This window comes from Impatiens glandulifera, chromosome 4 (assembly GCF_907164915.1).
Source record: "Impatiens glandulifera chromosome 4, dImpGla2.1, whole genome shotgun sequence".
NCBI classification, from domain to species: domain Eukaryota; kingdom Viridiplantae; phylum Streptophyta; class Magnoliopsida; order Ericales; family Balsaminaceae; genus Impatiens; species Impatiens glandulifera.
In genome coordinates this window covers 50,270,633-50,286,769 of record NC_061865.1, presented here as the reverse complement: position 1 = coordinate 50,286,769, position 16,137 = coordinate 50,270,633, and the positions used below count along the sequence as shown (strand labels likewise).

The 16,137-nt window shown below is 23.9% G+C and overlaps 1 protein-coding gene across 1 annotated transcript; it reads left to right on the top strand.

Moving 5' to 3' along the window:
• Positions 1-3,651: 3,651 nt before the first annotated feature.
• On the top strand, positions 3,652-5,749 carry LOC124933490 (50S ribosomal protein L35, chloroplastic-like). Its single transcript, XM_047473898.1, has 3 exons — positions 3,652-4,081; positions 4,149-4,265; positions 5,530-5,749. Exons 1-3 carry the CDS (start codon positions 3,794-3,796, stop codon positions 5,602-5,604), a joined length of 480 nt encoding a protein of 159 aa, XP_047329854.1. The 5' UTR covers positions 3,652-3,793; the 3' UTR covers positions 5,605-5,749.
• The last annotated feature ends 10,388 nt before the right edge of the window (positions 5,750-16,137 follow it).

Here is a 16,137-nt window from a genome sequence, read left to right as displayed (position 1 = left end):
TGTGATATTTTTCTGTAAATTTGTACGATTAAAAACAAAATAATAATTTTATCCTCGTTTATTTATCAAGTCATTCCCGTCAACCAACTAACATATTTCTTATTACACAAACATCTCCCCAACTCACTTCAGTCCACCAACAATATTATTCTTATTCACTTATCAAGTCACTTTCTACCAAATCACTTCCATCAACCAACCAACATATTTTTTATTACACAACCATCTCCTTAACTCATTTTCTAACAAGTTACTTCCGTCAACCAATCAACATATTTTTTATTATGCAACCATCTCCTCAACTCACTTCAGTCAACCAACAATATTATTCTCACTCATTTATCAAGTCACTTTCTACTATGTTACTTCTGTCAACCAACCAACATATTTCTTATTACACAATCATCTCATCAACTTATTTATCAAGTCACTTTCGTAAAACAACAAATTCCATATTAGGCCTTATTTGGATTCAGGTTTTTTTTAAAACCTAGAGGAAAAAAATAAATAATGATTGGTAATGATTTTGAGGAGGTGATGATTATTTTTGATAAAAAGATTTAAAAAGTATTAATATATAAAAATAAAATAAAATATATTAATTTTAAATCTCTCCATATTTATAATATACACTAATATTTTAACTATTTTTTTAATTTTTTTTAAATCTTAATATATAGTTATATATAGGATGATTTCTCAAAGTAACCTTGTTTGCAGTTCACTTTCCCAAACTAACCTAGTTTGTTCATTCATTCCCAAACTAACCTAGTTTGTTCATTCATTCTCAAACTAGTCTAGTTTGTTAATTCATTCCCAAGTTTACTATTCAATTCAGTTTTTTATTTATTTATTCTTTTTACATTTAAAATTCATTATATATCAACTAAATTATTTATATTTTGATATATAATTTTATATTATTTTTTTATAAATTTGATTATTTATATTTTAATATATATATATATATATATTTACATTTTAATTATTATTTATATATATAATAAATATTCCCTTTAGCATTCTAATAAATAATTGATAAATATTAATAAATTTAAAATATTTTGACTATAATAATATAATAATTATATATTCATAAAAAAAAATTTAAACTTATCAATTATTTATTAAATATAATAACATTTTTAATTAATATTTTAACCCTAGAAATATGATAATCTTGTTATTATATTTAATAAATAATTGATAAATTTAAAAAGATATTAGTATTCATCAATAATAAATTATTTATTAAAATTATTTAATATTTATTGAACTATATAAATAATAATTGAAATATAAATATATATATATATATATTAAAATATAAATAATTAAATTTATAAAAAAATATTTACATTTAAATTATATATCAAAATATAAATAATCTAATTTATAAAAATAACAATTTAAAATATATATTAAAATATAAATAATTTAGTTTATATAAATAATAATTTAAAATATATATCAAAATATAAACTTTATATATAATAAATTTTAAATGTAAAAAAAATATAAATAAATAAAACTGAGTTTGAATAGTAAACTAGGTTAGTTTGGGAATGAATGAACAAGTGGGAAAGTGAACGCCAAATAAGCTTTCGAAACCATTCGTTATATATATATATATATATATATATATAATGTATTAATTATTTTTATCATATATAGTTATATATTCAATTTTAATAATATTTTCAGATTATTCTTTAATTAAAATTGATTATAATATATAGTTATATTTTAATAATATTTTCACATTTATATATTAAAATTTATAAATAATGTATTAAAAAAATTTATAAATTCTCTATACATATTTATAATTATTATATAATTAATTATTTTTCTTTATTCATTATATCATTTATCTATTATTCATAAAATTATCATATTTATCTTCTAAATTATTAGAATTCATATTTATTAAATTCATCTTTAAACAATTTTTTATTTTTGTTAAAATATATTTTTTTTATATTTCTCTCAGAATTTATTATATATAATTATTTTAACTTTTTTTCTTAATTTAATTTTTTAATATTAATAAATAATTTTATATATACATCAATAATATATTTGTATTCATTATTTATAATATGTAATTATATATTAAAATTTTAAAATACTTTCACTTTATTCTCTAATTAAAAATTTTAAATAATTTATTAAAAAAATATTTTTTATACATCCTCCATACATATTTATTATTTATATAATTAATTAATTTTCTTTAATTCATTATATTTATTTATCTATTATTATTTATGTACACAATTATTTTAACTCCTTTTTTTAATTTAATTATTTTAATTAATAATTTTATATATACAACAATACTCAAATTTATATTAATTATTTTATAATTTATAATTATATATTAAATTTGAAAAATATTTCACTTTATTCTCTAATTAGAAATTTCTAATTAAAAAGTAATTAAAATCGAAACCCCTAAACAAACATGTCCTTAAATAGGTGTTTGTGTCGCAAAATAGGTTGGATGCGTGAGTTTGGGCTTGATTTGGCTCGATGTCAACGACATGGGTGCCCAGTCAATGCGAATGCTGGTTCTTGGTCGATCGCGAGATTTCTCAATCGAAAGACATGTCTAGTTGTTTTTCTCGGTCGAGAACCTGATCAGACTAAATATTCTCGGTCGAAAATAGGGTCTGACTAGTTTTCTTAGTTGAAAACCAAGTTAGGGTAAATTCCTCTGGTCGTCTTCAAGAACACTGTACAGGTTTCAAGATTTCACCAAGAGCTTTCATTCATTGACCAAGGGTACATGAAGCTTTGTTTCCTTATATAGAACATGTTCATCGTCGTCCCAAAATAACATTGGATCAAATAGAGACTGAATCGGGTTTAATTCTTGGACAAAAATGAGATTTTGAATTTTAAGTTTAATTCAGCATTCAAGTTTATTAATATATTTTATATGTTTATTAGAATTAATTTAAACCATAAAAATATTAAGTTTGAACCAATTTAAGAACTGATATTTTCATATTATTTTAAAAATGTCAGTTTTTGAACCAACCTACCTTGAATGGATTGAGATTGATACTAATTTTCAAAAACATGATTTCATAACTTTTTTTAAAATTAATTAGGGTGTTCTTTTTTTATCATTTTTTTTTGGTTTGATAAAGAATATTAAATATGTTTGATATAATAGTGAACAAAAACATGTGTTAGAGTCTAATCATAATGACAAAATAGATAACTTACTAATCCACAATTATTTGTAATTTACAGTTACTTTTATAAATAAATAATTTTTGAAAAGACAAAATGAATTGTATTAGTATTAGAAGTATAGTTGCCCTAATAAGTTTCCAGTCTGACGGCCGACTTGAAGCCCCAAACCATTCACATCCTCTCTGCCTGATCGAAGAAGACAACTCGCAACCCATTCGTGAAGAAATTATCAAAAAAAATCAGCAAAGAAGAAGAAGAAGAAGATATGTAAGAATCGGTCCGATGCTACTGATCTTACAGAGTTTAACTAGTTAATTCGCGACCTTTTTGCGATTTTCTTCTCGGCCTGAGTTTTTTGAAACTCGAGCGAGTTAACGAGTATGGCCCCATTAGATTATTATTATTTTCCATTTTCTTTATATAACCAGATTTCTCTGAATTCCTCTCATCATCTCCACCCATCTCGTTATCTATTCAGATTTCGCACTCTTCACTCTGCAATAAGACATTCTGAGATTGGAATTGGAAGAGAGAAACTCTGCTTGTGTGTGTAAAGAAGAGAAATTTGGGCAAATTAGCAACACCCATGATGATTATAACAGCGACGACATCCATGACCTCTCAGTTCGGGGCTTTCAAATCCCTGCCGCCAGTTTGCTCCTCTATTCGCAACTTACCCATCAAATCCATCGGCATAGTTCGATTTTCTCAATTTACCAAGAAAACCCAGACCTTTAATCTCAGTTCCTCTCGGAGCATTTCTAGAATTTCCCCTCTTCTTCCTAGGACGGTTTCGTCTGATTCCTCTTTGACGCAAAAGGCCCCATCTTTCTCCGTAGTTGCTCACAAAGGCTACAAAATGAAAACCCACAAGGTCCCCACTCTATCTTTCTCACTATCTGTGTTGTAAACTTTCTGATGTTGTTTCTTTGGGGCTTCAGGCTTCAGCCAAACGATTTAGAGTGACAGGTACTGGGAAAATCATGAGGAGGCGAGCTGGGAAACAACATTTACTCAGGAAGAAGAATACCAAGAGAAGAGTCAGACTTTCTAAGATGGTTAGAACACTCTTTTTCTTACTCAATTCCTTCTATTTTATGAACTTGAAAGAATACATTTACTAGGATGTCTGATTAGTATTAATCTTCCCCACTTTATCATTCAATATTACTCGTGATCTGCTGAAAATGATTGTATTTCAGTCCATGAATCTGCATTTTTTCGCTTGAAAATGATACATGTGAGAATAAAATCAGAAGTACTAGCAAAAACCTAGTGTTATTTGCAAATATGCCAAACTTGTTCATATGAAGAAGGATGATTTTCATTTGGAATTTACAATTACTTGTTTTTCATTGGAAATCAAATGTTGTGGGTGTGTTATATGTATTAGACTAAAATTAAAAACCACAGAAACTAACAATATGCCACCCACTTCCAAATGTTGCAATTTTGACATGGGGTTTGTTGGCTCATATAATCACACACTTCATTTGATCCTTTTGCAAATCAATCCGTAGTAAAATGTTTCAATTTGATCGGGTGGTTACACCGCATTTACAACTTCCAAATGGCCTCATGTCCCTAGTGGTGTTTGATTTTATTGGTTTTGTGGTTTTCTGAAAGCTTGTTTTGTTTATAAGGCGTGACTAGCTCTTTTGAAGGGTTTAGGGCTTTTTTATGTGGGTTACTTGAATAATGAAAAATCTTGTTTGTTGTCAAAACTGGTTTATTTGGATAAAATGTCTAAATATCGTTGCTACTTAGCCGAGGGAATGCATTTTGGGTTTTGAACATCATTTGTATTGTTGAATTGCTCATAATTTTCATCACTGTGTTTTGTGTGCTTCAAGCAACTTCATGCATATCAAAGTTTTCTTAATGTAATCTTTGCCACAAGAATTTGACTTATTTCAACTCTAAACAGAGTTATGATGCACCAATTTAATGTGACTTGAAGGTTGAGCTGTTCTATGAACAACATTGTCTCACTTATTCAATGTTTGTATTGTTTGAAGCTTCCTCTTGAGCTCTTAGGATTCGAGATTGTATTTGGTTCAACACTAGACCTAAAACCCATAGCTTAAATTACTTGTTGAAGCTTGATCATGCGTTTTTAAGTCTTAAAATTTAGAAACAACTATCCACTATAACCCTTAAAAGAACTAGATTCCCTCTGCACCTAGCATTGGTAGACCTCATACAATGTCTTAGTTGATTGTAGTAGTTTGATCCGCATGTTTTTGATTATGCCTTACTTTGATGCATTCTTTTTAATATTTGCTGAAGTGTTCTTATAAAGATTCGGTTTAATATTTGCAGCTACAAGTTGACCGGAGTGACTACAACAATGTCATTGGCGCCTTGCCATATCTAAAGGTGAACCGAGCGAACTAGAACTAGGGATGGCCATTGTTTTTTTCTTTCTAAGAATTGAAATGTAAATCATGCCAACCCTGGCTGTAATTTTCAGGCTTCTGATCAACTTATGTCTATTTAGATTTTTCACCCCAAATGTTGATTATGATAATTTGTAACCACAGATGAATGCATTTTATTTCTCCTAAATAAAATGCATATGTTTTTTTTGGGTTTTAGTAGGATTGAATATAAGCTCACATAGTTTAAATGATAAAAGTCTATACTTAATAAACCAAAGGCTTATACTTTAATTCGATAATAAATTTTATGAGTTTTTACTCAATATTAACCTTTGATAAAAGTATTATTATTAAATTTAATTAATTTTATTTAGTAAAATTTAAGTTAATTAATTTTAAATTGATTTTATTTGATAAAATTTAAGTTTAATTTAAATTTAATGGAAATATATATTACAAATTAATCATATAATTGATTGTTAAGTGGAAAAACAAATAGTTTATTACTTATTGATATATTTATTTAAAAAATAAAATATTAAAAATTCACTTAATTAATTCATTAAATTTTTTTTTATATCTTGATTTTGATTATTTAATAAATAAATTTAGTAAGAATTGATATTTATCAAAATAAAAACAAATAAATTAAATATAATTAATTGTTTTAAAATAATAAATTATTATAATAGATATTTATACAAATATTATAAAATATTTAAAATTAATTTATATAAATTAAATAAAAGTATATGATAATAGATAGTTTTCTCTCTAAACATTTTATTTTTCAATTCTAAAAATTATTCTTTCAAGTTTCAAAGTATACATTGTCTTAATTTATTTTTTTAGGATAATAAATAAGTTTTAAAATACAATTCTCATTTTAAAACTTATATTTATTTAAATATATTTTAAAATTTCTTTTATAATATATTTTTTTTTATATGAAACATTTTTTTATTTTTTATCAATTAAATCTCACTCAATTAATTAACTAAAATTTAAAATAATTAAAAAAATATATATTTTATTGTCATATATTAATAAATAACAAGTACTAGAAGTAGATGAAGTTGAAGTTAATGAAAGTAGATGAAGGTGAAATTAATGAACTTAATTTGTATCCTAAAATATGAAATTGTTCATCAATTAACTAGTTGTACTTTTTCTTCAAATATATGATATTGGTGCATCTCATTTACTTTAAATAAATGTAGAAGCCTAATGAGAGAGACAAGTCACACCAAATAAAAAGTATCAAATGTAAATTATTCAGTTATATATCAAAATAATCAAAATGATGTTATAACATTTAGTTTATAATTTTAAAATATATTATTTGTATTTAAATTTGTGTCCTATCGAAGAAAAGATAATGATGTTAATTTTTTATTTTTTACAAATTGTAAACCTAGTTTTTTTAATACGAACTAACTAGTCTAGTCTTTTGATGAAAAGAGCTTGAACCACTAAATCATGATTTATTTATATTAAAAATAATAAACTTGTAAATATTGTGGATGATGCACAGCAAATTTCATTTATTAAATAATTATTATTTAAAATATACACTTTTAATAGATATTTTTCTAAATTATTTATTTTATAATTTAAAAACATATATTTTTTTATATTATTTATTCTATAAATAAATTAATGAGTTATTTGAAAACAATAAACTATATTATAAAAAAGATATTAAAATTTTTATTTATTAAGTTATTAAAAATATACATTTTAAAGAATATAAATGATTGTCTAGTGATTCAACAACCTAGTATAAATTTTAGGTTTTTATTTCCAATTAAATAAATATGACACAAATTATAACATTAAAGCACAATATATTTTTAGATTAGGAATAAAATTGGTATTTAACTTAATATATATTCTCAAAATTTTATTTTACCAATAAATATGCAGTTAAATCACATTTTCATTTTTTTAAAACTAATTATTTATATCTCATGATACAACAGTGTATTTTAAATTTAATTTAAATCACAATTTTTTATCATGAAAAACTCCTAAAGTAAAGATAAATAAATTAAAAGCATAATAAATTGTGAAAATCATAAATATTTTAGAAATCAAGAAAAATTAAATATAAATTACAACCCAATAAAAGTAATAAAAAAAGTGTTCACAAAGAGTATAACTATGAGTTCACAAAATACAATCTTGAGTGAAATTATGATAACTAATTCATAGTAAAATCAACTTGGATTATTTAAAAATTTTTGGAGATGATGATTTTAGAAAGGTCATAATTTTTTATTTATAAAAAGTTAAAATTTAAAATATATAATAATAAAATAAAAATAATTTAATATATTAATATTTTAATTAATAAATTAAATTTATGTTATTTAATCAAAATGCACCGCCATACATTCAAACAAACAAAACAGTTATTTTTCCTATAAAATGGAATTATCCTACCAAATTGTATAAAAGCTTTTAGCTAGTATTATTCATCATTAGTTTGAAAAAATGACACATTCCTAAATATTATTTTGTTATTTTGTAAGGTGTATTAGTTTTAATATTAGGTAATTATTTTTAACTTAAGAATATTGATATGAGTTTTTAGTTTTAAATATTTATTTTTATACTTTTTTTCAAATAACTCTATATTATTTCTACCAACTATATTTTATCAAAGTTATGAATAAGTTACTTTTTCTTGATTTTATTTTTCTCATTGGCTTTATAAATCGACTCCAAAGTCTGTCAGGTAAGCCCAACAAGTGAGGCAGTCCAACCACAATGACAACCTAATCTATATATATCTAATAACGCTTAATTTAAAAAGTTGGAGGTGTACATCACGCTCTCTCCAAAATTATTCACATCATCATCATAGTATTTTCTCTTTCTTAGATATATATATATATATATATTTCTCTCTCTTCATTTATCTTTATCAATTAATTGTTTTTCTATCCCTTACCATATATATATTCACACTAATAATATATAAAATATATTTTTTCATCAATTCTATTAACTTTCGTCATTAATTATTCTATGTCTGTTACTCTTTTATATATCTACATACATATTAATATTTTTTTTATTAATTATTTTAAAAATAAACCTAATGATTCTCGTCTAAAATATTATATATATTAATCACATCTCTCCAAAATGATCAACATCATCATTAGGTATTTTCTCTTTCTTAAATATATATATTTCTCTCTCTTCTTTCATAGGTATTTTCTCTTTCTTAAATATATATATTTCTCTCTCTTCTTTCATTCTCAGGCTTAGATCTAAGAAGATAAATGTTGTCATTTTCATAGGGAGAACGAGGCTTGAGGCAGTCCAACCACAATGACAACCTAATCTATATATCTAATAACGCTTAATTTAAAAAGTTGGAGGTGTACATCACGCTCTCTCCAAAATTATTCACATCATCATCATAGTATTTTCTCTTTCTTAGATATATATATATATATTTCTCTCTCTTCATTTATCTTTATCAATTAATTGTTTTTCTATCCCTTACCATATATATATTCACACTAATAATATATAAAATATATTTTTTCATCAATTCTATTAACTTTCGTCATTAATTATTCTATGTCTGTTACTCTTTTATATATCTACATACATATTAATATTTTTTTATTAATTATTTTAAAAATAAACCTAATGATTCTCGTCTAAAATATTATATATATTAATCACATCTCTCCAAAATGATCAACATCATCATTAGGTATTTTCTCTTTCTTAAATATATATATTTCTCTCTCTTCTTTCATAGGTATTTTCTCTTTCTTAAATATATATATTTCTCTCTCTTCTTTCATTCTCAGGCTTAGATCTAAGAAGATAAATGTTGTCATTTTCATAGGGAGAACGAGGCTTTCAGTTATTTCTAAGAAGATCCATATTTGTGTAATGTGGTATGAACTTTTGAGCTCAAGTCTAAACTTCTTATCATATATTTTTATTTTTATTAGTTCTTGAAATATAACTTTTTTTCTCTATTATGTTTCGTCTCTCCTTAAGTCTTATTTTGTTATTTAAAAACAGATGAGAGTAAAGTTATCTAAAGAATATATATATATATATATATATAATAATATATATATATATAATAATTCCCGATTTGTTTGCTTAATTTCAAATCCTTTTAGTCATCACTTTAATATGTTGATTTTTAATATTTCAATTGATGTTTTGATGAAGATGATGGGTTCATTGGATTCAAGATTAAACAACTTTGATTTTTTTATTAGGTTTTGGCGATAATGGTGCTATCATGGTTATGCAAAGTTGTTTTTTGTGATAATCGTGTTATCATGCCTGAAGGTGTGAGCATTGGTAAGTCAAGTGAAATTTAAATCATTTTATCATAAAATTCATTTGTAAAAAGATTTTTTAATTTTTCTATTACATTAATTCTTGATTTTATTTGGTTTATTTCAGGTACTTTCAGTCATTATATGTCATTATACTTCTAGATGCAAGCTATTGTCTAAATGTTTGTTTACTTAAAATATTTTAATTTTGAGATAATTGTGTTTAGCTTTAAATTTCTTATGTATACACTAACTTGGAATAATTTTTTTAATACTCATAATTTTAATGAAATAATAATGTGTTTTATGAATTTAATTTTATTGTGCAACTACTATTTTTATCTACTAATTTTATGGTATATTTTAGTTTTTGATACTCCTATTTTTATTAAAAAAATGTTAATAAAAATAAACTCAATAAATATAACCTACCATCTATATATATTAATATTTTTTATTAAATATTTCATCTAAATAATTTGATTATTTATAAAAAATTCAAATAAAATAAACCCTTCTCATTAAAAAGTCATTTGAGATTTGTATTAAATATTAATATTAATTATGAAAACTATTTAGAAGATTTAAATTGTAAAAAATACTTATATTACATTGAATATGTTCACACTAATGGATAATAAATCATTTGAGATTTGCATTAAATATTAATATTAATTCACTAACGTAATAAATCATTCAGTTTCATTCTAATTTATAACTAATTAATAGAAATAAAATTAACAGATATTAATATTATTACAACCTTCAATTCATATATATTATTAATTTATTCAAATAATTAACATAAAATAAAACAAACTCCTTCAGTCATAATTTATAACTAATTAATGCAAATATTATGGAAATTAGATTATAAGTATTTCGACACCAACAAAAAAATAAGTTTCATCTTACAAAATTTTAGACAAATTGTTAGGTGGTACAAGTAAATTCATAAACAATTGATACTTTATTTTTATTATTATTATTTTTTGACATATTTTAACTTTAATGTTATATTGGTGGTTGTTCAATATTTACATTATTTTGATATTTATATATGTATTTTTCTTTAAATTTGGTAATAAACTTATTTATTTTTTTGTCACTATTCTATATTTTGTTGATATGAAATTGAAATAATAAGATGTTTATTGAGAATATTATCAAATTCTTAGCCTTTTGATATTATACTTTTTATTCTCTATTACTTTTTCATCTATTCCATTTAAAATGAAATTATCTGCAAAACATAAAAAGAGAAATTTCGAACAACAATTTTATTGTTTGAATGTGTAGAACTACTAAATTCTTATCGGATGATCGACACTATGAATAAGACTTTTGTTTGATATTTATAGTCTCAAATTGGTAGGACTTTTAAATGATATTTATAGTCATAAATTTTGAGAAATTAGAACTTCTGATTCCTTGTGTTGTGTCCAATTACGATCCTTACAACCTTAAAAAAATGTAATAAAAAATATTGTCAAATTATCGATATTCATTCCACTTCTTATTTCATCTTATATTTTTTTTTATATTTACAACTTAGACTAACTATTATAATATCTATTTATATTAGAATTTACAAAAAATAATACAAAGAAATAAATTTGAATGGTAGATTTAAGTAGCAACTACAAGCATTTAGTGGCATTTCGACGTTGATTTTTAATTTTATTTTCCAAGTTTTTTAGTTAATATATGTGTTAACTTACATTCGTGCAAACGCACGGACTTTTTGCTAGTAATTTATAATAAAACTTATTAATTAAGCCAATACTTATTGAATTTAATACTTAATTTGATTAGATACAGACTTCACTAATTTATAACTAAAATATGAATTTATATATATTTAAGTAAAAAAACATACTAATTTGGATATTAAAGTAAAAAAAAAATATCATATTGAAACTGAATTATTATTTAAAGCTTGAACTTGTATTCTATTTATTAAATAGAGCTCAACTTTTAAATTGTGTCATATGAGAATTATATCATCAAAATTTTAGTTATTTGACTTTTTTTCAAATGGACAAAACGCCCATTGTAGACACCGAAATTTTAGTTATCCAATTTAATAAAATTTTAATAAATTTTAAGTCTTTAAATAATATTTTAGTTAATAAACTCTCTAATAAAACAATTATTTTAGATAAATAATTATATTCATAAATCTAAAATAATTAAATACAAATTAAATAAATATTTTACATAAATGATTGTATTTATTTAAATTTGAAATAATTAAATTTACAACTTATTTAAATTAAATAAATATTTTAGACAAATATTGTAACCATTTAAATCATAAAATAATTAAAAATAAAGCCCTAAAATACATAAAAATAATAAAAAGGCAAAATATAAATTTTATGTTTATTAATTAAATTTGTGTATTTTTTCAGATTAAAATAAAAACAAAAAAAAAAAAAATCAAATTTAAACTAGTCCTTAAGGTTATAATAGACTTGTAGGCGGCCGAAATTGAAGAAGAAAACTGAAATTGAAACCATTAATTTCTTGACCAAATGATGCGATTTAAAGAGCCAAGTGATCCCTTGTGGCAAGACGAAAGTTAACTTTTGTCCCGAATTTGATCAACTTGATCAACTAACTAACCTTAGAGGACTATAAATAGTTTTTCTTGGCCAAGACAAAGAGGCATACACACCAACCTCAAGTCGTCAATCAACCTCCATACAAAAAATCCACTATTAAATTTTACAAGCTTTTAAGTTGTACAGAGCTTGTAAGCTCGGTTCTAAATCACTTAAAGCTTCAACAACAAAAGTATATGAGTGTTCTTCAACTCACACTAAGCTTTTGTTCATATCATAATTCATGTTAGAAATAAAATTATAAATTTTTTAAAATTTTAGATTGAATTTTTTTCAATACAATTTTTAATTTTATTATTTCTTGATTTGAAATTATTCCTAAAATCATTTACAAACTATCGGTTGAAAAAAAAATCAAACAAAACAAGCTAAATTAGACAAACATAATTTTAAAATTAAAAATTCTATAATCGAATTTTTTGTTCTTGAATCTTAACTCAAGGAAAGTGACACTAAAATGTTCTTAATGCATTTTAAATGATGTTAGAAATATTTATAGATTTATTCCAAAGCAAATAATACATTGTTTGTCTAAAATTAAAATTTTCAAAACAAAGCTTGAAATTTCAAATTAAAAATGGTTGAAACATTTAGTTAGTTATTATTTATGGATGGATTCAATTCTAAAACACATAATGAAGCTATTGAAATCATAAAATCCTAATCTAAAATCTTCAAACTTGAAATCTATGTTTTTTTTACCTATTTATGTTGAAGCTTCGTTGATCACTTCAGATTATCATAGAAAAATGACACCAAAATGTTCTTAATGTATTTTAAACAGTGTTAGGAATATTTCTAGATTTATTCCAAAGCAAATAAGACAATGTTTGTCTAAAATTAGAATTTTCAAAACAAAGCTTGAAATTTCAAATTTAAAAATGGTTTGAAATATTTAGTTAGTTATGATTTTATGGATGTATTCAATTTTAAAACACCTAAAATCCTAATCTAAAATCTTCAAACTCGAAATCTGATTTTTTTTTACCTATTTATATCACGGTTAGCTGAAAGCTCAAAACTTGCACAAAGGCTATCTGGAGATTGAAGACAACATAGGAACTCGATCAAAAACCCGTTCCCTACACACTAGTCAACTCGTGCCTCGCTCGTTCAATCTGCACACGACCCGCCCTTTGCTGACCAACCGTTGAACCGATCCAGACACAATGCATGCCTCATCAGTCATCTGGCCAAGCACACTTCTAAACTGCGCTCCGTGAACCTGCAGTCCACCAAGCCAAAGGTCTGATTGCTTTCAGCATAGAAAACAATTTTTTTTAGAATATTTTTATAAAAGATTCTTCTTCTTAAGATTATTCTAAGAAAGGGTCTATTTAAATTTATTTTTAATTTCTAATATTTTTAATTGACATTTTCACATATTTTATAATTTTTGACATCAATCACAGTTATAAATTTTTATTTTAAAATATTAAATTTAAATATATACCTAAATTATGAAAAATAATTGGACAAAAACAAATGTAAGGAACTAAATTTCTAAATAAAAAGTTAAAATTTTGTGGAGTAGATTTAACGGGTAGGGAAGGCATAAGCTCATAGCGTGATAACTTTTAATCGAGTATCAACAAACATCGATCATAGGAGAAATCTTTGATAAAATTACGTTTATACACGTAAAATAATCCTCGTTTACAAGTGACTGACTTTTTAAACCATTAATTAATTAATTGAATTTAAATCAAAATTATTATTTCAAACCCTCGTCTATTTAAAAATAAAAAAGAGGTAAATTATGAAATTTGATAGTCAATAAAATTACTTAATTATTTTTCATTAATTTTCCCTTTAAATAGTTTTAAAATAAACGAATTGGACCCCTCGGGTCTTCACCTTCTTACACACGTCTTCTTATTTTATCTTCTTATTTTAAAATTTTTAATTATTTTTTTAATTAATTTTTAAAATGAATGGATATTTAAAGTTGTTTTTGAATATATATTTATAATTGAGTTGTTTTCGAGATTTATTTAATCTAATTTATCGAAGAAGTTGATTTGGGTGGAAAAAAAAAGTTTAAAGATCAAATTTGGAGAGATATAATTGATATTTATTTATTAACTTTTTTGTGTATGTTATACTAATTTGAATGTATTTATGTTTTAATATACACATTTAAAATTGTCGAATATAGTTTTAAATATCTTGAAAAAATGTGTAATGGATGTGTAAGAATTAAAAATTGACACTTCAATTTATAATATTAAAATAATTTTTAAGAATAATTTTAATAAAAAAAATCAAAATAATTAACCCATGATCAAACCTATTTAAAACAATTAATTATGATTAATTATTATACTAATTAATCAAATTAATTAAAGGTTAGGGTCAAAATAAGAAATAAAATTATTTGGGATAAATGTTATACCAATATTATCTCAAAATAATTTTAGAAAAAATTAAAAGACAAAAATAAATAATTTTGATGAATTTTTATCCATTTCATCTAAAAACAAAATATTTATTTAAATTCTAAAAATATATAAAAAAAAATGGTAAAATAATTGTCATGTTTATTTAATATTTTGTGTATTTAAAAAGATTAAAATTAAAGTCAAACTGGTGAAAGAAAAATTAATTTCAAATAAATCTTAAGTATTTAATATATATATGGCCGAAACTAAAGGAATTAGTTGCAGCGCACGCCAGGACTATCGGATGAGCGCTGAATTTTTATTTAGCGCCCAAGAAAGAACAGTGTAGCCGGTTGTAGCCAAAGCAACGCGTGTCCGGGCCATAGTAGAACGGCTAACGCCCCATTAGTCAGGATGTTAATGGACCGCCCAAAAGCAATAACGCTGGACGGAATGCCCGAAGACGCTCAAATAAACGTCGTTTTTAATGCCACCTTCATCTCCAACGCGACGCTAGAGTGGATAAGCTCTGAAGATCCGTGTTGAGTCTTTTTAGAACTCAACCATTGGTCCACTAAATTGACTAATTCAAAGCCCAAAATGATCATCCTAAGATGATGATCATTCTCCCTACAAAAGTAGGCATCGTCATTGCCTACTCCGGCTAGTTGACTAAAGAACAACCAAAACACCATTAATGGTTTTGGCTGATTTATCCCACTTGGCTCCTCCAACCGACCTTGAGCAGATATAAATAGCTCATATGGATTATTCTGAAGCCAAAGAACTATCTAACACCCTCCAAATCGAAAAAAATTAAAATTCGTCATTAAAGTTTGAAGCTTTCAGATTTTTCAAACTTTCTGTTTGAGACTTAAAGTTTGGATCTAAGCATCCAAAAAGCTTCCCTATGGATCAATGAGTGTTCTCCAATCCTTGGTAAGGTTCTAATCACCATCTACTTCAATATTTACAGTTTGAATTTGAAATTTTTATATTTTAAACTACATAGGCTTGTATGTTTACTGTTTATGGTGTTTTAGGGTTGAAAATTCATCCCTAGATGATTTAGAAACTATCTGGATATGATAGAACCGATCAATCGATTTAAATAACAAAAACCAAATTTGAATTTTTAAAATTTAAAAAACGAGTTTGTTGTTCTTGGGTTAATTATATTGAATCACAACCCATAAAACTTCCTAACATGATTGTA

Bases quoted from the DNA above. Each gene is read 5' to 3' on its own strand.
- LOC124933490 (XM_047473898.1), top strand. From the start codon at position 3,794: ATGATGATTATAACAGCGACGACATCCATGACCTCTCAGTTCGGGGCT. The intron at 4,082-4,148 runs GTCCCCACTCTA...TTGGGGCTTCAG, and splicing joins ACAAAATGAAAACCCACAAG to GCTTCAGCCAAACGATTTAG. The intron at 4,266-5,529 runs GTTAGAACACTC...TAATATTTGCAG, and splicing joins GAGTCAGACTTTCTAAGATG to CTACAAGTTGACCGGAGTGA.